The 24,095-nt window shown below is 39.1% G+C and overlaps 1 protein-coding gene across 1 annotated transcript in view; it reads left to right on the forward strand.

Moving 5' to 3' along the window:
- The window catches only part of LOC137629431 (polycystin-1-like protein 2), a 137,846-nt gene that overhangs the window by 39,016 nt on the left and 74,735 nt on the right, over positions 1–24,095 (forward strand). The window contains exons 14-22 of the mRNA XM_068360679.1: positions 3,584–3,761; positions 6,261–6,444; positions 8,749–8,905; positions 9,123–9,254; positions 14,523–14,625; positions 15,341–15,487; positions 15,856–15,970; positions 16,283–16,431; positions 19,145–19,372. Coding sequence (XP_068216780.1) covers positions 3,584–3,761; positions 6,261–6,444; positions 8,749–8,905; positions 9,123–9,254; positions 14,523–14,625; positions 15,341–15,487; positions 15,856–15,970; positions 16,283–16,431; positions 19,145–19,372 — 1,393 coding nt within the window. The remainder of the gene's footprint in view (positions 1–3,583; positions 3,762–6,260; positions 6,445–8,748; positions 8,906–9,122; positions 9,255–14,522; positions 14,626–15,340; positions 15,488–15,855; positions 15,971–16,282; positions 16,432–19,144; positions 19,373–24,095) is intronic.

Here is a 24,095-nt window from a genome sequence, read left to right on the forward strand (position 1 = left end):
TTTAATTTAAAGTTTAATGAATAAGGATTTTTCACCATAATCACAACGTAAGTATAAAAATTAATTAGTACAAATATGGAATATTATACATATAGGTGTTGGACAGTTAGGCTAGGCCTAGCGACAAGTTCACACAACAGATGGGCAAACCTTAACATTTTTTATCCAAAACTAGTCTTAAAATGTTTGAACAGAAATCTTTCTCTCACATTCTCCCCCCCCCCCCTTCTCAGACATCGGGGAACCATCACCCCCCCCCCCCAATACAATTAAGAAAACAATAGATTTCCTACGCTTCGCGGTGCTTGACTCGCGGATTTAGAATGCTCCTCGCAAATACAGGAAAATTAATTTTTAAAAACTATCGATCGCGTAATTGAGGAATCGCGTAATTAGAACACGTGTAATTCGGGACCCTACTGTACTTCCTCGCGCACCCATGGTTGTTGACAGTTCACAGACTGTGCAGTAGTGCCATGATATTGCGTCCGGCTCCGTCACGCATCCACCAGTGCGACCGGATTCAGCGAGTCAGACGTTGCCCACTCCGTTGCCGTTTCCTCATCAGTTTCGGATGAGGAACCCTCTGATGAGGACGTTGCTGAACAAGACGATCAACCCCCAGCCCTGCTATCCATCCAGAAGATGCTGAAGAAGGAACGCTGCCCAGTCAGGCTGTGGATGAGTCTGGTAGGGACACTGTCATCTGTGGATCAATTTGTGTCACTAGGAAGACTACACCTCCGTCCTCTTCTATACCATCTAGCTTTTCACTGGAAAAAGGACAAGACGCTAGAAGCGGTCTCGATCCCGGTTTCCGGAAAGATAAAGTCTGGTCTAACTTGGTGAAAGGACTATATCAACCTTAGAGAGGGTCTTCCCCTGACTGTTCAGACTCCCAACCACGTTCTCTTCTCGGACGCATCGGACGTAGGCTGGGGTGCGACATTAGACGGTAGGGAATGCTCGGGATTATGGAACTCGAGTCAAAGGACAATGCATTTCAACTGCAAGAAGCTACTGGCAGTACGTCTGACCTGGAAAAGCTTCAGGTCTCTCCTTCAAGGCAAAGTGGTGGAGGTGAACTCGGACAACACCACGGCTTTGGCGTACATCTCCAAGCAAGGAGGGACCTACTCTGACATTGTACGAGATCGCAAGGGACCTCTTCACCTGGTCAAAAGGTCTAGACTTTTCACTAGTAACGAGGTTCATCCAAGGCAACTTGAATGTCATGGCAGATTGTCTCAGTCGGAAGGGACAAATAATTCCAACAGAATGGACCCTCCACAAGGATGTATGCAAGAGACTTTGGGCCACCTGGGCCAGCCAACCATAGATCTCTTCGCAACCTCGATGACCAAGAGGCTCCCAATTTTTTGCTCACCAATCCCGGACCCAGCAGCAGTTCATATAGATGCCTTTCTACTAGATTGGTCACATCTAGATCTATATGCATTCCCTCCGTTCAAGATTGTCAACAAGGTACTGCAGAAGTTCGCCTCTCACGAAGGGACAAGGTTGACGCTAGTTGCTTCCCTCTGGCCCGCGAGAGAATGGCTCACCGAGGTACTTCGATGGCTAGTAGACGTTCCCAGAACACTTCCCCTAAGGGTGGACCTTCTACGTCAGCCACGCGTAAAGAAGGTACACCAAGGCCTCCACGCTCTTCGCCTGACTGCCTTCAGACTATCGAAAGACTCTCGAGAGCTAGAGGCTTTTCGAAGGAGGCAACCAGAGCGATTGCTAGAGCAAGGAGAACATCCACCCTTAGAGTCTACCAATCGAAGTGGGAAATCTTCCGAGACTGGTGCAAGTCAGTATCCGTATCCTCGACCAGTACCTCTGTAACTCAAATAGCTGACTTTCTCTTATATCTGAGGAAAGAACGATCTCTTTCAGCTCCCACTATCAAGGGTTACAGAAGCATGTTGGCATCAGTCTTCCGTCACAGAGGCTTAGATCTTTCCAACAATAAAGATCTACAGGACCTCCTTAAGTCTTTTGAGACCACGAAGGAGCGTCGTTTGGTTACACCTGGTTGGAATTTAGACGTGGTACTAAGATTCCTTATGTCAGACAGGTTCGAACCGCTACAATCAGCCTCCCTGAAAGATCTCACCTTTAAGACTCTTTTCCTGATATGCTTAGCCACAGCTAAAAGAGTCAGTGAGATTCATGCCTTCAGCAAGAACATCGGATTCTCATCCGAAACGGCTACATGTTCTACAACTTGGTTTTCTAGCCAAACACGAGCTGCCTTCTCGGCCTTGACCAATATCGTTCGATATTCCAAACTTATCGTATGGTTGGAAATGAACTAGAAAGAGTCTTATGTCCTGTAAGAGCTCTTAAGTTCTATTTAAAAACCTTTACGAGGCCCGTCTGAAGCTTTATGGTGTTCAGTTAAGAATCCATCTTTGCCTATGTCAAAGAATGCTTTATCCTATTTTATCAGACTGTTAATACGAGAAGCTCATTCCCATCTGAATGAGGAAGACCAAGCTTTGCTGAAGGTAAGGACACACGAAGTTAGAGCTGTCGCAACTTCCGTGGCCTTTAAACAAAATAGATCTCTGCAAAGTATAATCGACGCAACCTATTGGAAAAGCAAATCAGTGTTTGCGTCTTTTTATCTTAAGAATGTCCAGTCTCTTTACGAGAACTGCTACACTCTGGGACCATTCGTAGCAACGAGTGCAGTAGTGGGTGAGGGCTCAACCACTAAAATTCCCTAATTCCATAACCTTTTTAATCTTTCTCTTGAAATGTTTTATTATTGTTTTTGGGTTGTCCGGAAGGCTAAGAAGCCTTTCGCATCCTACTTGATTTGGCGGGTGGTCAAAGTCATTTCTTGAGAAGCGCCTAGATTAGAGGTTTTGATGAGGTCCTTTAGTATGGGTTGCAACCCTTCATACTTCAGCTCCTAGGAGTCGCTCAGCATCCTATGAGGATCGCGAGGCTCAGTAAGGAAGATGTACTTAAAAAGGCAGAGTAATTGTTCAAGTCGACTTCCTTACCAGGTACTTATTTATTTTATGTTTGTTATTTTGAATAACTGCTAAAATGAAATACAAAATACTTAGCTCATAATAATGTCAACATGTTATGCTGGTCTCTACCCACCCCCCTGGGTGTGAATCAGCTTATATGATCACCGGCTAAGTTTAATATTGAAAAATGTTATTTTTATTAATAAAATAAATTTTTGAATATACTTACCCGGTGATCATATATTAAAGGACCCTCCCTTCCTCCCCAATAGAGACCCAGTGGGCCGAGGAGAAAATTGGTTCTGTGTTGACATGGAGTACTTGAGTACCTGCTCGACAGATGGCGCAGTTGATGTACACCCCCACCTGTATAGCGATCGCTGGCGTATTTTGTCCTTAGGTTTTTCTGTCGGGCAGCAGAGCTGACAGCTTATATGATCACCGGGTAAGTATATTCAAAAATTTATTTTATTAATAAAAATAACATAATACAATTTTTTTATATGCATAATTTACACATGTTTTTAATTGTTTTTTTACATTGCTTACTAGAGAATGTTTTTTATTACATGATCTTTCATCTAATCAAGGATGAAAGCCGAGGAACTTTTGGGATATCAGTTGTGGCAAGGAGGAGGATTGTATGAGTTTCCTGATATATGTGACATATTAAAAGAAGAGAAGGAAGCCCCAGGAAATTGTTCATCTACAGAAGCTGGCAATTTTACTGTGGGTATTCAAGCTATAGCTTGGCCCACAATATTACAGGTAAGAGAAACTATTTTCAGTAGAATATCTTGTTTTAAGTTTGTATTATATTATTATTTCTAAAAACCTTGATCTTATTATTGCTTTTCTCTCAAAGCCTGGCTTATATCGATGTTTATCCCGAAATTTTAAATATTTGTTATCTCCTTTCAATAGTCTTAAGCCTCTAGTACTGTACAGTATTGAGACAGTCTAGTGGCTAATGGCAATAATCTCAATTGGGTCAGCGACCAATGCATTTTTTTTAATCTTCTTGTCAAATTGTAATTGATAAGTGTTTACTTCGCTCCAGATTGTGAAGGAGTTTTATTATTATTATTATTATTTCTGGGCTCAACCTGTGTCGCTCCGTGAAATGCTCCTTATAGCACCATTTCTAAGGTATAAATACTGCTAAATATACCAGAGAAAAAGTTACATGGAATGCCAGGAATATATACCCAGCTCGCTCACCCTTATAGGGTGTGGGTATAATAACTGGGGCGTGTTGAAACCACTACCAGAGGTCCCTTACCAATTAGTCTTCTCCTTTCTCAACATCCCCGATACGACGAGGTGCCGTTCTCTACGGCTACTGCCCCCCCCCCCCCCCCCCCCCCACCACTATCACTACCAATCCTTCTCCCATTATTCCTCCTTAGCACCTGTGAAGGTTCAGACGTTTTTTTCATAGCTCTGTGTTTTTTTTTTTTTTGTGTTTTTGAAGATGTCAGACGTTTTGGAGATCCCTGCTCCCAAGTTGAGTATTATATTTGTCTGTTTGGGATTTCTAGATAGCGACACACGTTCATTTAATAACCTTGTTGGTTTTTCTCTCAGCCACTTTGTTGACGCTCCCTTACAGGTGTGTATGCGGCCATTGTCGCTTCCTTGTGATCTCTTTGTTTTGTCCGACTTTCAATTAGTTCCTCATACTAATTGTAGTCTCATTTTTGTGTTCTGGACATCTAATTCAATGTTTTGGCATGATTTTGTCTTTTATTTAGGCTATTTGGACAGTGTTAGTTAGCCTACCTGGCCGAGCAGTGTGCGGCTTCGGTCGGTAGCCTTTCATGCGAGAATGCGAGTTATGTCTTGGTGATTATGGTTCTCATTTTCTGTATCTTGTGTCTGGGACAATATTGGGTTTCCAGCCATTCTTTTGAGGAGTGTGTAGGTCTCACTTTTCCTATTATAGAAAAGTGTGTGTAGATTGTTTCCAACCAGATTAAAGTTTCAAACATAAAAGGAAACCAACTTTTATTTCAGGAGAAAATCCAAAGAAGACTAGGTTAGGTGATTACAATGCAGATGATGATAATAATGCTATTCCAGCCATTAATGAGCTTTCAGGCTTTGATAGTACAGTAATGAGCTTCCACTCTTGTCATCTTTGGCTGCTTTTGTTTAATTTAAGAGGGCCAGTGAGTCTTCGAGCAAAAGCAGAGATTCTAGTTTATCCTGCCCAGTTTTAACCCTAGCCTAATTCCTCAGATTTTGCTTAGTTTGTCTAGTACACCAGTCAGTAAGGGTTCTAATGTTGCATAGAGCATTATAGAGTTTCTCTAAGAGTTTCTCATTCTTGAATTAATTCAAGTATTTATACTGTGAAATCCTACCTAATATGCAATCCAGTCTGATTGACCTTTGGATCTAAGGTAGAAGGCCAAACCTGGTATCTTGGATCCTAGTATACTTCTCCTTGCTGACGTAAGCGCTTTTGAACAACCACTGGTTTCATATAATAATGGTGTCGTCTGTCGTATGATTTCTGTGAAAAAGTGTACCTATAGTACATAAATCTTTTAAAGTTTCAGCTCAAGCTGTAAGGTCACATCATGTTTTGGATGTCAGTGCACGTCACTCTCATGTAGGGTTGGCCACTAGCACATTTTTATTTTTCCTGAATAGTGTGAATGTAGGTGGTAGTACCTCAGCTGGAGAAAAGAGTCGCTTCCCTAGTACAGTTGTAATGGTTCCCGTTCAAAGCAAACAAATGGGAAAACCTGTAGTCAAAGTTTGAGATTTCATCAGAACAGGAAGAGGCATATGTTTATAGAAAGGAAAGAAAATGGGAATTTTTTTAGTTTTAGGAGTAAATATTGATAAAGCTGAGCTTTCAGAGAGAAGCAATGTGCACATCAGGTGAATAAAGAAATAACAAATTTTTGTTATTAAAACTGTTTTTAGAAAGATGCCATGGTGCAGTATACATCATACAGGACTTTTACGATACTTGAATGAGTAAAGTAAGATACATAAGCACCTATAGGGAAATCATATTATTCAATGTGGATTATTATATCTTACAACGACTAGTAAAACAACGATAATTATCACCTTATTTTAAAATGTTCATATAGGAAAATAATAAAAGAAAAAAAAACTTGAAATCACTAGACGTAAAATACATACAATGACACTGAAAGGAGTAACAATCCTTGGAATACAATATATGGCACTCAAATGGTTAATGAAGTGTTCTTTCTAAGAAATTAAATAAGCATTACTATCTTACAGTCTTTTGGAGCTGGTGCGAAAGAGAAGTTAGATCGAACTACCAAAACTATGCAACTGAACTTACTACAGAGAATATCAGCTGTGGATGTGAAAGTGATACCAGTGGAGGATTTGGACCCTGAGAGTGAAATAATAATCTATATTCCTCGTGGATCAAGAAAAAAGTCTCGAACACAAGTATTTGGTAAGTCGTGTAAAATGAAGATTATCTATTATTATTATTACAGTACTAGCTGAGCTACAACCCTAGTTGGAAAAGCATGATACTATAAGCCCAAGGGCTTCAACAGGAAAAAATATCCCAGTGAGGAAAGAAAATAAGGAAATAAATAAATGATATAAGAAGTAATGAACGATTAAAATAAAATATTTCAAAAGTATTAACAGCATTAAATATCAAATATTTCATGTATAAACATAAAAAGACTTATGTCAGCCTGTTCAACATAAAAACATTTGCTGCAAGTTTGAAGTGGTGAAGTTCTACTGATTCAACTACCCGATTAGGAAGATCATTCCACAACTTGGTCACAGCTGGAATAAAACTTCTAGAGTACTGTGTAGAGTATTAATAGAATAAACATATCAAAACCGTTACGGGTAAATCATTTCAAGGTGGTAAGTTTGGTTGTTTTATGGAATTAGTACGTTATTGAAAACTGTATTTGGTCACTAAAAGCCAGTCAAATCTTCTCCATTAAAGATATGTGATTATGATGTTAAAAAGAATTTTGTGTAGAAAGTATTATTTTCTTTATATGTACTACTATTTGAATCATTTACTTACTGAACTATAAAAGAAACTTAAGTTTGTACAACAACAAACCTCTTCTTTATTTAATAAGCCCATTTCAAGGTCATTAAATTTGCCTAACATGTCAATTATTTTCAGAAAAATCTGTATCCAGCCAGAAGTACTGCACATGTGTTGGCAAATCTTAAGTCACATTCTATGAAATTTGAATATCCACATATGATTATGCCATAGTTATGAATTATTATGATGTACTTACAAATTGTTTAGGACTGATATGAATAGATTGACAATGTGACATTTAATGATACTGTATGTCAAGAATTCAAGAGAACTGCTACCATTTCCTTTAAATAACCTACAATTTGTCAAGACTTGCTACACGTTTCAGTCATGGACTGTATATACAGCAACCCCTTTTCGGTTTCTCAATAATTTTCTGTCAGCTCCCAATTAAATCTTTGAAAATTATCAAAGCACTGAAGTAATGAACTGCATAAAACTATGAATGCAAATCTCATTAATTCCTCAAAATAATTTGTAATTTCTTTGTTGATTATTCATTGATATATGACAAGATAGGTAATCCAAAATAAGATCAATATCCGGAGGACTTGTAAACTTCTCTTCTATAAGAGTTATTATAAAGGAGAGATATTTAAGAAGGTTCCTCACTTCATTATCATTAGACAAAGCTTGAGGAGCTAGAGGGTTTGAAATGGGGCAGGTTAAGCTAGAAACTTGCCCATTGCCCAAAGACTGTTGTTCTTCTTAGACTGAACAAAATATGACAAGATCTTAAGAACCCCATTACTGTCAAAGTTCGAAAGCTTAAAGGCTGTAGTGGAATTATCATAAGCTTCCCCAATGTAATCAACTAGTCTAGACTACTCAGGATTTTTGCCTAAACTAAAAGTTGGTTTTCGTTTATGTTTGGAAATTTTAATCTGATCAGTAACCATTTTTCACACATTTCTATAAGAGGAACAGTAATGCCTACGTGCTCCTCACAACAATTATCTAAGTCCCAATACAGCCCTTGGACATAAAACACAAAAAGAATGAGGATGGTGATTGCCCAGAAATAACTCCCTTGAACAATCTACATAGTAATTACTAACAAATCTAAGAGAAGATATCACATATGATCACTAATGCAATATGATAATACTTTTATAACACTTTAACACAGTCTGGAGGAAATAAACTAAATGTTGAGTTTACACAGCCAAGACAATGAGAAGACTGACTAAAGCAGGTACAGCACTGCATAGCAACTCTGTGATTATTGCTATTTACCACCAGATTGTCTCAGTACTGTATTGGAGGCCTAAGCCTTTTGAAAGGAGAGAAAATGGGAAATTTTAATTTTCGTGGTTAACGTCGATATAAGGCAACCACCGAGAGAATAGCAATATGAACTTCAGTGGAGGTTCATAGAAATGAAAGTTATAGGACTTTGTAATTTAAGCTATTAAAAATCAGACAACCACAAGTACAGAACAGTACATATAACTACTGTATGAGTATATGCCTCAAAGATCTTTAGGGAACAATTCCTTGTAGCGTTCTTGAATTAGGGATATTACTGCCTGAAAGATAAGAGCATGATGGCTGGCAATTATTGGCTAATTACAGTGATTAAATATTTGCCTATATATGTAAAGTAATTATGTCATCTGGATTATTCTATTATGTAATTCATGTTACTGTGTTTTTTTGTTTTTTTTTCAGATCCTCAGGTTGTTTATCCAAATGAAGTCATGGCCCAGTCAATTCCAGAAGATGGACCACTTGTTTGCACAACATTGAACATCACTCAACCTGACTCATCTGTCAACATAGAGCTGGTTCTTGAGAGAAGTGAGGCTAATGTTATAGTCTTCGTCAGGTGAGAATTAAGTCTGTTCTTTATATTTATGTAGGGAAGTTGATGTCAACTTTTTTATTCACTAAAGGGATTACAATATTTATTGTGAATGGCAGGAATTTGCAGTTACTGCGAAGTCACAGTACCAATATTTAAAAAGAAAACTACTTCAATTCAGAGACAAATTCCTTTGTCATAGTTATTAAATTCATACTATATAATTTTTTCTGTTTTACAGGAAATATTTTAAAGCGACTTTAGTCTTTTATGATATGGTGATTAACCCGAAAACTGAAGCACGGGTGACAAATGTTTCACAGCCTTTATTCGACACCATGGATCCACTCACTAACTTAACTATTGCTGAAGAGTAAGTGGAAAATTCTTTATTTTTACATTTCTTTATTAACCTTAATGTTATTAATACCTGTGATTACAGTATATCATACAGTGCTACATTCAAAGGACTGGCTACTTTACTCTGTTCCATTATGAAATCATAATGGTTTAAAGGTTTAAAGGTCACTCATGAACGGCAGAGGCAAGGGACAGTGACCTAGAGACTGACCATATATTATATGATCAGCGCCCAAGCCTCCTCTCCACCCAAGCTAGGACCAGGGAGGGCCAGGCAGTGGCTGCTGATGACTCAGCAGATAGACCTATAGGCTCCCCCAAACCCCTCAACCTTAGCTCACAAGGATGGTAAGGATGCTGACACTAATGTCACTAACGAGTCTCAGCGGGACTCGAAATCCCTGACTGGCAAACACCAGGCAGAGATGTTACCAATTAGGCCACAAGATTTTAGTACATCCTTTAATTTTTCAATTTACATTTAATTTGACGGTACACCTATGTATAATATATTGCATTACTTTACGAAATATATAATTCATATCATATTTGTTTTTTCTGGGTCGACCTGTGGCGCCCGGTGAAAAGAGTCCTTCTTATGTATCTTTTCTGATAAAACCTTCCAATTATACCAGAGAAAGATAAAAGCATGGAATGCTGAGGTTACTACCCTCGCGCGAGCACCTTTTGGGTGTCGTGTATAAAGCAAAGGCGCGTGAAAACCACTATTCACAGGTTGTCTTCCATTTAGTTAATTCCTTCGTCAAAGGGATGGGCCGATACAACGGCCCTAGCCAAGCACCAGCGCCACACCACCACGCCACGACGCGAGCGCCATCTGAACGTCATCCTTCTTTTGGAATCTTAAGTGTTGAATTTGTTTGTGGTGCTCTCGGTCTTTTTTTGTCAATCGTGGATTTATTTTGTCATGTCCGAAGCTCCATCTTCACACATTCCAATGTTAAGTACCATAGTTTGTTTTGACAGTTTTTTTATTGTACCGGGCTTTTGTTTCATATCCAGTATAGTCTGTTTTATTATTCCCGTCTGGCCTTTCATGGCGGCCATTGTTTGTTCACTTGTTTGGGAATTCATCTTTGTCTGCCCGTTTAGTACTCTGTCACTTAGGTTCTTGGTTAAGTCCCTGGCCTTATGCCTTTAGAACCGTTATTATTTTTTTGTGTATTTATGCTCATGGTACTTTTTGCTAGCAAGTCCAGCCTACGAACGAGATAGCGATCTAGCTTTGTATTTGTTTAGTACCCGCCCCACCGAGGCGTTCGTCACTCGACTGTGCTATTTATTTTAAGTTTTAGCAGATGCTATTCTTCGATCGTAGTGTTATATGGATGTACATTTTTATTTTATACGTTTATAATAGTGTTGTGTGATTTTTAGTCCTGTTTTTGTGTCCAAGAGAGCGAGAGATTGGGGTCCCTGTTTTCTGTTCGCAGTCACGAGTTACCCCTTTCTCTCGTTTTCTTTCTTAGCTCCGGTGGTTGAGCGGATTTCCCGTTTTCCGTTTTGTGCGTTCAACGGGTTCTCCCTCCCTCACCTCTCCCCTTCTGGGTGGATGATAACTTACGAGTTATTTATTTTTCTTGACTTTTCAATTGTTAGCGTTATTTTGGTCCGTGTTTCATCCTCTCCCCGTTACGGCTCGGGAGTAGTTTATGAACGTTTTCCACTCCGCCTTGAGTTCTACTCCGGCTTGAGGGATTCTCAATGACTTTCGTTCTATTGTTATATTTATATATTGTTTACTGCATGGGACGGGCTTCATATTGTTTAGATACGACCCTCCGGTGGCCCTTACTGCGGTCTCAGGCCACGGCCATATCCGCAATAGCCATTGTTATTACAAGTGTGTTTTTATTCACAATAATTATTCAGGACCTTTCTTCTCCCTCCGGCTACCCCGGAGTTTGTAAATACGCTTTACATTTAATTTGACGGTACACCTATGTATAATATATTGCATTACTTTACGAAATATATAATTCATATCATATTTGTTTTTTATAGTCTACATATCAATTAGTTTGATATTTTTTGTATAATTTGATAATAGAATCAATTAAAGCAAATAAAAATTAAGACTAAATGAAAATGATCTATTTTGTCTAAATCATGATATATTCCATTATGTTTAAATACAAACAGTCCTTACCAACTGTAACAATTTATCTTAAATATTTTTTTAATTGCATTGAAGGAGCAGGTTCAATAAGTCCCCCTGGAATTATTAAAATCTTTATTATTAGCTAAGCTACAACCCTAGTTGGAAAAGCAGGATGCTATAAGCTTTTGGGCTCCAACAGAGAAAATAGCCCAGTGAGGAAAGGAAATAAGTTGTCAAGTTATTCAGTGAAAAATATAGTCTAGAAATATCTATGCTTCTCTATGGTGCTGAATTCACCTAGCAACTGCTTTTGTTCATGCTGAATATATTAGCTATATCTTCGGCGCTCGTATCGTTATTGTACTTGCTGATGAAAGCTTTTTGTTGTTCTTCAGAATTTTTTGCAATAGTGAAAAGGATACACACTCCTTACTGTGGGACAAGAATCTATTTCTCCCCAGATTTTGCTTTAAACCATTGAGTTGTAAAACTGTGTTCCTATGTAGTTTCTTTATTTTATAAATTTACTTTTTTATTAGTTTCAAATGTTTATACTAAACACTAAAGTAAATGAGGTTATCATTGAAATTTATAAATATTCTTTCCAATCTCAAATAAGAAAAATAGGAAAAACATATGCTATAATAGTTTCTCGTCATGTATCGTGAGGTTTAACAACAGCCTGTCAACCATACTACTTTCCCTGTGGGAGCCCTTGGGCTTGTAGCATCCTGCTTTTCCAACTAGGGTTATAGCTTAGTTAGTACATACATACATACATATACCAAGGCACTATCCCCAATTTTGGGGGGTAGCCGACATCAACAAATGAAACAAAACAAAAAAGGGGATCTCTACTCTCTACGTTCCTCCCAGCCTAACAAGGGACTCAACCGAGTTCAGCTGGTACTGCTAGGGTGCCACAGCCCACCCTCCCACATTATCCACCATAGATGAAGCTTCATAATGCTGAATCCCCTACTGCTGCTACCTCCGCGGTCTCTAAGGCATCGGAGGAAGTAGCAGGGCCTACCGGAACTGCGTCACAATCGCTAGCCATTCATTCCTATTTCTAGCACGCTCTCCTGCCTCTCACATCTATCCTCCTATCACCCAGAGCTTCCTTCACTCCATCCATTCACCCAAACCTTGGCCTTCCTCTTGTACTTCTCCCATCAACTCTTGCATTCATCACCTTCTTTAGCAGACAGCCATTTTCCATTCTCTCAACATGGCCAAACCACCTCAACACATTTATATCCACTCTAGCTGCTAACTCATTTCTTACACCCGTTCTCACTCTCACCACTTCGTTCCTAACCCTATCTACTCTATTCCCCCACTCTTTTGCTACAACTAATTTTCCTTCCACCAAAAAATGATCAGACATACCGTTAGCCATACCCCTAAACACGTGCACGTCTTTCAATCTACCAAACATTCTTTTAGTTATCAACACATAATCCATTAATGCCCTTTCTACTACTCTTCTATTTGCCATTCTTACCCATGTATACTTATTTTTATCTTTCTTTTTGAAAAAGCTATTACTTATCACCATCTCTTGCTCAACACACATATCTACCAGTCTCTCACCACTCTCATTTTCACCTGGTACGCCATAGTTCCCAATGACACCTTCTACCTCTCCAGCGCCCACTCTAGCATTTAAGTCACCCATGACAACTACATAATTCCTTCTACCCAGTCCTTCTACACACCTAGTTAATTCATTCCAGAACTCATTCCGCTCTTCTTCACTTTTCTCACTACCTGGCCCATACGCACTGACAAACGCCCAACATTCCCTTCCCAACCTAACCCTTACATTCCTTCCATTCCACTACTTTACCTGTCATCCATTCACTCAGCAATAAAGTCACACCCTCTCTCGCTCTTCCCCTTTCAATCCCAGACACTACCAGACATTTCACCAAACATCACTTCACCCTTTCCTTTTATCTTCGTCTCACACAAGGCCAATACATCCATCCTTCTATTCCTAAACATACTTCCAATTTCACATCTTTTACTCTCTATCGTACTACATCCACGCACATTCAAACACCCCAAAACTAGAGTGCGGGGAGCAGTCATTTTCTCCCCAGCTCCATCTCTTTGTCGATGTCTCACAGGATGTAGATACAGGAGAGGGAGTTCCCAGCCCCCTCGTCCCGTCCCTTTTAGTCGCCTCTTACGACACGCAGGGATAACGTTGGCGCTATTCTAATTGTTTTTATGCCCCCGCGGCCACAGTTAGTAATAATGATAATTATAATATGCATATACATTTAGAACATATATCAATCTCTGTTGTTTATGGGATAATTGCTCATACACAACAGCAATAAAATATGTAATGAACGTGCTAACAAAATGTAACTTATATCAATTGTTGAAAATCTTTCAACTGGGGTTTGTTGCAATATCTCTTTTTTACCCGTTGAAAATACCTTTTCTTTTCTCCTTGCCCAAATTTAACTAAAAGCGGACAAAAACTGTTGTCACAAAGAAACAAGACTTACATACAGTATATAAAGACTTATTCATCCCATTTTCTTTTATTAATTCTGCTTGTTAAAATAATGCGCTATATTAAGTAAATAAATAATTCTCCCCTACTTGATGTTTATTCCCCCCATTTTATACAGTAATAGCCGCTAATTAACTTAGATGTGTGACCAATGAAATAAAGAAAAGCATCCTCTAGAAGTCCCTGCTGGTCATTATTCAAACATTTATCTGGCTCCCTTATTACATCTGGTCTACATTTTGGTCACATGGGGGTGTCAGTTGAATGTCTGTTCAGAAGAGTTAGCTGAAGGAAACTGCTTGACACCAGGAAAAGCTTATCATCATCATCATTATCATCATCATCATCATCATTTGCTAAGCTGCAACCCTAGTTGGAAAAGTAGGATACTATAAGCCCAAGGGCTCCAACAGGAAAGATAGCTCATTGAGGAAAGGAAATGAAATATACCACAAGAGGAGTTTAAAAATAACAACAACATTGAAATAAATCTATTATATATAAACTATAAAAACTTATAATCCTGCGGTGTATTTTCTATTAAATTCTTATTAAATAAGCTAAGTCATTTTATTAATGGCCCTTTTGAAAGTAAATCAACTTGTTAATTTTCTTCATATTCTCAGGTACAGCCAATATGAAATATTCTTAACCAATGATTTCACGAGAAACGACACTGGAGAATACTACATATGTGTTGGTGAATTTGCAAATGAGACAGATGATGAGGTGAGCATTGAAGTTTATTTTATTTATTTATATTTGTATTGTATAATAGCATGTGCTTTACCTAATTTTGTGTCAAGTATGAAAGTCTAGAAAACTATGAAGCGGGAGCATCTCTGTACTGTTTTTTTCTGTAAGATAATTATGAACTTTGTACATAAGGCAGAATTTATTACTAGTTATCAGTAATGGAAATTAGCGCCTACTGTAATGAGTTTTACCACAAAATAATCTACTGGATTTTGTTGGCAATAATAATTTTTGAACTATGAACAATCAGATATTGTACTATACCACAGTAATTTTACATAACTGGTGTTTAGACTATGTTGATAGTAATAGTTGTACATTATTTGTTGTAGTACAGAGTTCTTACATTGATAATTTCTCATATTGTTGGGCAACAAACTGTCCATGGTATGTTAAAAGCAATTTATTTTATTTCATTGTTTTTACTACGATATGTAAGCTTTCTTATCAATTTATCCTTTATCTTTACAAATGATAAGCCATGCATTTCATAATCAATTTTCAATTTTTTAGATATTCTTTTCATATAGTATAATGATTACATACAAATACTTTTTATCAATGTATACAATAAAGTGATAAGTATAATAAAAAGGAAGAACTAAATTATGTATCTTTACATGTAAACAACACACTACCCACTGTTGCTTTTAGTGATATAGAATAAAAGAAATCATTCTTCTTCCAGACCTTTTGGAAAGAACCAGAGATGTACAACCTTACAGCAACCAACATGACAAGACAGTGGTCAACCAACTTCACAGTCAGAAGTTATACTTCATCGTGCCTCTTTTATAATGGAGAAACCCAATCATGGGATAGTGATGGCTGTAGAGTAAGCTATACTGTATATTATACAGTACATAAGTGATTGTAGTAATTTTGAGTCATATATATTATAGTTACAGTAAATGCGTATAACACCAAATATAGCCAGTGTGACTTTCAATTGAATGTATATTTAAAATAGTTAATGATATATTCTATTAATATAAATAAATGCCCAATGAATACTTCACTTATGTTCACTGGCAGGTTTCAAATTGGGCATTACTGTATTATCAATTAACATCTTTAAAAGAGATATGTAGATATAATTATAACATAGATTATAAATGGATATAACCAGTAGATGTATATATTTTGGAGTGTTTGAAAATTAACAGAAGCATTTATAAGTTAAGTTTATTTCTATTTATGTAGGTACTAAATGCTAACTACACTCACACCATCTGTTCGTGCAATCATTTGACCTCATTTGGATCAGGATTCTTCCCACAACCAAATACGATTGACTTTAACAAACTTCTCAACATGAGTAAGTTGATCAAAATGAAGATGTGTAATCAACAAATTTATTTTCTGTTAGTCACTCATTGACCATACAACTAAATGATTTCTTAACCTCATGTGTGGTTATGTTTTTCATGAGGTAAAACAGTGTGAATTTTATTTCTTTCATCTAGCTAACCAAGTTATTTTGGTTGATCTCATCATGTAATTTATTTCAGATAGTTTACATTGAAAAAAAATTTCCCTGTTTTTAGTTATGTACATTTAGTTCTTACTCATATATGTAGATGAGATTTTGATTGAATATTTAATTATACCCTTTAAATTTTTCCCTCAGATGCTGCTGACAACCCAACTATTATCATTACTATGATTGCCTCTCTCTGCATATACATAATGGTTCTTATCTGGGGAAGATATAAGGACAAAGAAGATCTTACCAAATTAGGAGCAACACCTTTGCCTGATAATGATCCTAGAGATAAGGTAAGGTTGTTGATCAATTTTACCCTTTTACTATGAGCCTTCCCAGATTTTCACATTGCTTCTCTTTCAAAGCTGGTTAAATATCAACGTCTACTCTAGAACTGAAAAATGTCATGTTTTCTTTTCTTATGATAGTCCTCCCCCTCTAGTGGAGTAATGCTGTTATGTGGTGGTGTATGCCAATAATTACACATGGGTAAGTCTTGTCGCCTCTGTCTTTCAGTTCTCCGTCAACATGTTTATTGGTAGTCGTCCTACCTGCGCTCCAAATAGTAATTTTGTGATTTAGTGAGTTTTATTAATAAATCGGTGTTAAGAATCAAGAATTAATAAGGGAGATCTTCTGGTTTTGTTTTGCATTCCTGGTAAGGTTTCTCAAGGAATTCATTGCTGGGCAATAATGATCTTAATTTTCTTTGTGTCACATGCCAGGGACAAAAGTGGGATTTGAATTATCGTTGTGAGCACAGTTCCTCTTAGGAAGAAATGTATTCAGTTAGAAAATGACTAAAAGATTTCAGTCGTAAAAGAAAATTATCTTATAGTTTGGGGAAATGCCAGAGAAGTCTAGACTAGTTGATTACAATGAGGGTAAGGTTGTTAATGTCGCACTTACTATTACCAAGCTTGTTAGGGCAGTTAGCAATGAGTTGCATCTGGATTTTACTAATCTTGCATTGTTTGTTCAATATAAAGAGGCTTGCAAGTCTTTAAGCAAAGCCAGTAATGATAACATAACCTGCTGTCTTTTGAATTCTCTCTCAACTCCTCAAGTTGTGCCCATCATTTCTGATGTACCAGTAAGTTAAGGGTTCTGTTGGTACACAGCACTGTATAAGTGTTGATACCCTCTCCTCAAGCCTTGCTTTCTCAATTACTTCAGATCTTTCCATTGCGAAACTCGCATTTCTGAAACCTGGTCAGCTCTTAGAAGACCGACCTGGCATTCTATAACTAATATCCCTCCACCCACTGAAGTAAGCACTCATGAGAAACCTTTTTATGTCTTTGTTGATGATGTAGTGTATCAGAGGGTTCCCATGGAACAGGAAATGGAGATTTCTAATAGTTCTTCAAGAGCTTTGAATAGAGCTGAAAACAATTGCATCATGTTTTAAACGGCAGTGGAGATCAGCCGGGCGTAGGCTCGACCCCTAGCTAATCTTGCTTTTTACTTAGCAGTGTTAATGTAGGCGATAGCACCTCATCTGCAGAAACAAGTCGCTTGTCTACTGCAGTTACAAAGAGTAATAGATAAAAGGAGAGGTATTAAGAATCCAATTTGATAGCTTCTCTAGACTAGAGTCATGAAGGCGAGAAAAATATGGAGGAAAAGATTGACTCAGATGCGGATCACCATTTCAGCGTTCATATTACATGAATATATTTGAACATATTTACTCCTAGTAAGTTCTGTTGACTCTTATTCTAGCATACCACGTCATCGAATGCTGATACTTATAAAACAACCAATACTTTGACGTTTTCCAATCTTTTCATTAATAAAGTGAACAGATTGTTGTAAGAGGTGGAAAAAAGATCTACTAATTCTACTTCCCATCTGTTGAGACCTTATCTCCCTCATAAGTGTATACTAATTTATAAAATCAATAATGTTCTTAACCCTAATTAAGTTAATTCTCTTGAATACATTATTAGTTTAAGCAAAAATAAATCTCTGAATGCAGGATTTTCTTTTTGGTTGACTAAATTAATTTTGTTTATTGGCAATAGAATTTAACATAGAAAATAACTCACCTGGTCAATAGAAATGTGTTTTTATCAGAGAACTAAGTTAGATTATTGGTTCAAGGGTAGCTTTGTCTTAAATTACCCTTATCAGCACCTAAATGCCCTTCTGCATGTTAACAAATTCTTTGAATAATTTTATGTTATGCTATGATTCTAATTCATCATCAAATTTCTGATAGTCTATTGACGAGCCTAAAAAGGAAAGAAAAAAAGTTTGTATACTGTAATTTTGATATTTTCATAAGACAGGATTACCTGAAGGTTGTGTAATGTGAAAACCAAGGGAGCTTTATGACACATGCAGTCTGGATTTTACACCAAGAAGCAAATTAAATTTCTTTAGCCATCTGGTGTTTCGATGACACAAATAGATAATATTATATGCCAACCATTAAGATTCCAATAATTCCAAATGATATAATTCCCTTACATTTTTAAGATGGCTTCAACTTCAAGATTTATTTTTGTTGTTTTCCTATTTTAGTATATAGAAACTCAGCACATAATATTCAACATCAACCTAACAATCTTGTCATTGGTTATCAAACTAGGATTTTTCATAAGAATTATATATTTTTCAGTATTTTAATGTGAATCAAGTGCTATATAACAATATTTAGATATATGAAAAAGTCAAGAAACTCATTTGCAGTTTTGAATCATTACCATATAAACAATAACTTATATATTTGTATAAATTTTTATCACACCACATACAGTAGATGTAAAGTCATTGGCCCCTATCACTTTTAGATTTCATTCAGCCAATCAACAAGTAGGTTTCACATTAAGCCATTAATCATACAACATTCACCTTCATACATAGAATACTGAACATCTGTCTTGTGCAATGGTTGTTAATAGCGCACTCCCACTCCAGAATGTGCAATAATACAGTATTATATTTATTGCCTAAAAATATAAAATTCACTTATCTCCCATATATTTTCTCTATTTCCAGTACCTTTATGAGATCATGGTGTTTACTGGAGGTAATGAAGAAGCTGCCACAAAGAGCAAAGTTCAATTCACTCTCTCGGGAGATGAGGCAGAGTCTAGCGTGAGAACCTTTGACGACCCATCACGTCCAATATTTAAAAGAAATGCCATAGACATCTTTGTGATGGCAGTTCCAGGAGCCTTGGGGAGTTTACAGTACCTCAGGGTGTGGCATGACAACTCTGGCAAGGTGAAATATCTTTTCCATTTTAGAGATATTTATGGTGATATTGTGTAATGTCACTTTAATTAATCAGTATAATAAGATCCATTTTGATTATAATTCTATAGAAAGGAAATGCATATAAAATCAGTATATTTTTATACAGTATAGCTGAGCCAGGCTCAAAATTTCTATCATGCAAAATATTTGGACTAAATGGTTTTCTGGGCTTGAACCTGTGCCGGCCAGTGAATAAGCTCCTATTAGCACTTATTCTTAGGTAATTTACTGCTAAATATACCAGAGAAAAAATGTAAAGGAGTGCTAGGTTAACTAGCTCGCTCACCTATTGGTGTCGGTATAAAATTGGGCGTATAATCCAGAGGTCCCGCACTATTTAGATTCATCCACGACAAAGACCCCAATAGAGGAGAGCCGTTCAACCTCACTCGGCACCAGCAACTCTGCATCCGCTCAGAACTCAACTCCTTTTTAGCACGCCTGTGTTGTAACCCGCTTTTTTTTTTGTGCTCTCGTATTTTGCCTTATTTTCCACTGGATTATGGCTTCTTCATCGGTTTCCCAGGAGACACCGTCTAAGTTAAGTACCAAGCTATGTTTTGCTGTGTTTTGAGCAATCTAGATCGTTTAATATTTAAATTATAGGAGTTTATTCTCTTCGATCATCTCGGTCTTGCTCGATTCCGCTTACAGTTGGTACTCCTGTTTTGAGAGCTTTTAGTTTCACTCGCGGTGTTACTAAGTGTATTATTTTTATTATTAGTTAAAAGTTTTTTTTTATATGTTATTGTGGATATTCATTATTTAGCGTTTAGAACCCTTGTGGTTCATATTTAGGGCCGATATCAAGTTACGTATCGTATATGGCTTGCCGACCTTCGTTACTAGGCGGCAATTTTATTATATAAGCCATCAGGTGTTGTCCTTTGGGATTTATTTATTATGTTGCATGCCTTGCCCTAAATTTTTTATGTGTATATTTATATAATTTTCAACGCTATTACTATTATAATGAATATTTGTGCTTATTACTCCGTATGATCTGTCTGGTAGTGTTTGGGGATCGTCAGTTGGTAGCCCTGCTGCTCCGTATCACGTGATCCTCCCCCAAGCTCCCCCTCTCGCTAGGTTGGTGGCTAGGCTTCTCTCCCCCCTCCCCTAGGGGACCGTTGCCTTCCCTCCTTTTAGAGGGGGTAGTTCAGTGTTTATGGACTTTGTCCTCCGGGTGTCCCGGCGGTTTCGTCTCTGTCTAGATGGGTTGGCCACCGGTCAACAGAGTAGGATCCAGGTGCACCCTATTTTATATTCACCTATCACACTTTTATTATGTTATACGAAACCCTCCGGGTTCGGTTGGCGGTTCTTATCTACAGTTCCGCCCCCCTATTAATTTATAACAGTTCCTATGATTATATATGATTATATATGACAGATCACTATCCCGGAGTTCCTATATGTATTGGTTTATGGATATACTTTTATTTCCCGGCCCGGGGCTTAACCTCGCTCCGGGAAATCAGACACCATGTGTCTTAATTCTTTGTTGCATCCTGTTTTATGATCCCGGCTCGACCGGAATGGATAGCTATACTCTAGTCTTAAGTTAGACTTATGTTTAGGCCCGGGTCCTCCGGACCCGCCCCTACTTGAGAGTATTACAGTTAAGCTCTAGTCTTAAGTTAGACTTATGTTAGTCCCGGGTCCTCCGGACCCGCCCCTACTTAAGAGAATTACAGTTTCTCATATACTATTCTTTTTATAGATGGTGCATTGTCAGACGACGGCCTGTGCGGCTGTTCTTCATCAGCCTTGTGGCCATACCGTATGTAGGTCTCACGCCCTCTGCGGAGTTCAGCTGGAGAACATCGTGGTCTGGCACCCTGATAACTGTATGGTCTGTTTTGACCTCATCACCACCCTCGGATCTGATTCGGTGAGTCCCGTTGGCTATGTTGCCTTTCTAATTATTTTACCTTTTTTGGTATACATACACCATTTAGTAAGACTTCTATGGTCTTGAAGGACCGCCGGGAATCTTCCTGTCTGTAATTCCCACTATTATTTCAGGCATCCCCGGAGCAGAAGACTGCGGCTCGGGCCACACTGAAAGTGTGGGTTGGGGGATTTGCCCGAAACGTGAAATCCAAACAGCCTTACGTCCTATCTGAAGACTACTGTGCCATGATCTACCCTAACGCCAAGTCTTCAGCCGCTGTGGCTAGGCATGTTGCGGCACCCATCATTGCCGACATTGATGCCACCATAGCGGGATTCATCGACCAGGAACAAGATCCGTTGGATGCCCCCGGAGATCTGGAAGACAATGTGGCTTTCATGAACTTAGACGTTGAACCCATGTTGTTGGACGATCCGGATGCAGGTAGGGTGGTAAGTGAGGCAGGTGTTACCGGCGCTGAGATTCCTATCCTCAGCCCCGCTCTTTCTTCTTCATCTGATCTCTCTTCTTTCCATGGTTTTTCTGGGGACCGTGATTCGTCTCATCGATCACACCCGGTTCCCCCCAAAGATAAGTCTACATCGAGAACTTTGCCAAAAGCTCGTAAGCCCCACAAGGCTTCCCATAGTTCCAAGTCTAATACAAACCCGTCATCTAAGGCTTCCGGCTCCTCCTCTAAGTCTCACGACCCGGGAGTACAACCCGCCACTTCTGCTCCTAGCCCGGGCCTTTCCGAATCAGCCATGCTTCGCATCGTGTCGGAGATGCAATCTAAGATTGTGTCGGAAATGCAGGCCAAGATGGACACGATGTTCTCTAACATTGGTCAGAGACTTGGAGCATTAGAACAAGGAGCTCCGGAGCGAGTTCAAAGCTCTCTCATCCCGGATGCCTCTAAGCTTCCGCCGTTTACCAAGAATAACCCTTGGCGCATGGCTCTTCATTCCCCATTCTCAGATGGGATGTTAACATTGGAAGGTCTTGGTACTCGTCCTCTAGAGGATTTTGAATTCTTTCCTCCTGGTCTCGCATTTCCATTTCATGGTTATGCCAGGCTTACCGAGGATGCTCTGGTTCGGCTGGATAAGGTCCCCAAAGAGACTGTCATTTTCCCGAAAGAACAAGCCCAATCTGTTTGGGCTAGGTTTCTGAATGATATTGGTTGCACCAATACCATGTTGACGCCTTATAAAGAGTTCTTTCACAATGTTCTTAATGGACAAGAACACCGTGACTCCATGCGTCAATAAGGTTGCAGAGCTTGCTTTCCAATATGCTCTGGAGGAGAAGCCCTTGCCTCCCATCCGAGAGGTGGATCCGATCTCCCTCCTTCTTCCTTCAGGTATTGAGTGTTGGGACAATGTCCATACCACTTTTACTTCTGGCAAGCTAACAGCGGACTGTGCTTCAGTTATGTTTAGTGAACGGCTTCCCCGTCTCCCGGAATCTCTTATTAAACAGGAGTATGATTCCCGCCTACGTGTTGGTCGAACTTTGAACTTGGCCACATCTACGGAGTCGATAGCCTTAACTTATGATACTGAGAGTATCTTTAAGTCTCTCAATAAGGCTACTTTGCAGTCGTTATATTTCGATCTATATGACTTTGCTATTGCCAAACGTAGGTGCTGCAAACACGTCCTGGCTGAGGCGACTATTAGGCACGAGCCTAATAAACTTATCCGGTCCTCTTGCTGGGGTTCAAATCTCTTCCCTGAGGATCTGGTGGAGGAAGTCTTGGCAGAGGCTACTAGAGTCAATCAGAGCCTTAAAGCCCGTTGGGGTTTGACTCCTAAGCGGAAATATGACCCCGCAAATTACCAAGCCCGGGGTAGGAAGAAGCTCCGCCCGTATACCTCCACCCAGTTCCGGCAACAGCAGAGTAGTTCGTCTGTTTTCCGTCAGCCTCTTCCTCCATCTCCTGCTGCTCCTGCACAGCCTTCCACCTCTCAGGCTCCTTCATCGGACGACTATGTCACCGTTCTGCTCCCTAAGAGCCAGCTTCCCGGTGCCTCCACCACCTCTCCAGCCTTTAACCAGTCTTATGAGGCTCAAGGCTCTTCCCAGAGTTATAAAAGAGGTAGAGGCTACCACCGTGGTTCAAACCAGAACAGAGGTAGAGGCAGATTCTTTCGCAAGGGAAAGAACTTCCAAGGCGGACGTGGAGGCAACTCCTCAAGCCAATACTGAGGTGCAGCGGGTAGCGGGGAGGCTTTATGCCTTCCGCAACAAATGGAGGTTCAGTCCCTGGGCTTTCAGTATCATCTCCAAGGGACTGGGGTGGAGTTGGATTCAAGGACCCCCACCTCCAAACAGATTTCATCAACATTCCACTCCGGACCTAGTCAAATTTGTCCAGGACCTGTTACAAAAGAACGCCATACAAGAAACGAAACACCTGAAGTTTCAGGGTCAGCTGTTCAGTGTCCCGAAGAAGGATTCGGACAAGAGAAGAGTGATTCTAGACCTATCCCTTCTCAACTTGTCCATTCAATGCGACAAGTTTCGAATGCTTACCGTCTCGCAGGTGCGGACCTTACTTCCCCGTGGGGCCGTCACCACCTCTATCGATCTTACAGACGCCTATTATCACGTCCCGATAGCGAGACACTTCCGTCCGTATCTAGGCTTCCGCCTAGGGGACAAAAGTTACTCCTTCAAGGTGATGCCTTTCGGGCTCAACATCGCCCCAAGGATCTTCACAAAGTTGGCAGAAGTCGCTGTTCAGGAACTCAGAAATCAAGGGATTCAAGTAGTAGCCTATCTGGACGA

Source organism: Palaemon carinicauda, chromosome 2 (assembly GCF_036898095.1).
Source record: "Palaemon carinicauda isolate YSFRI2023 chromosome 2, ASM3689809v2, whole genome shotgun sequence".
NCBI classification, from domain to species: Eukaryota; Metazoa; Arthropoda; class Malacostraca; order Decapoda; family Palaemonidae; genus Palaemon; species Palaemon carinicauda.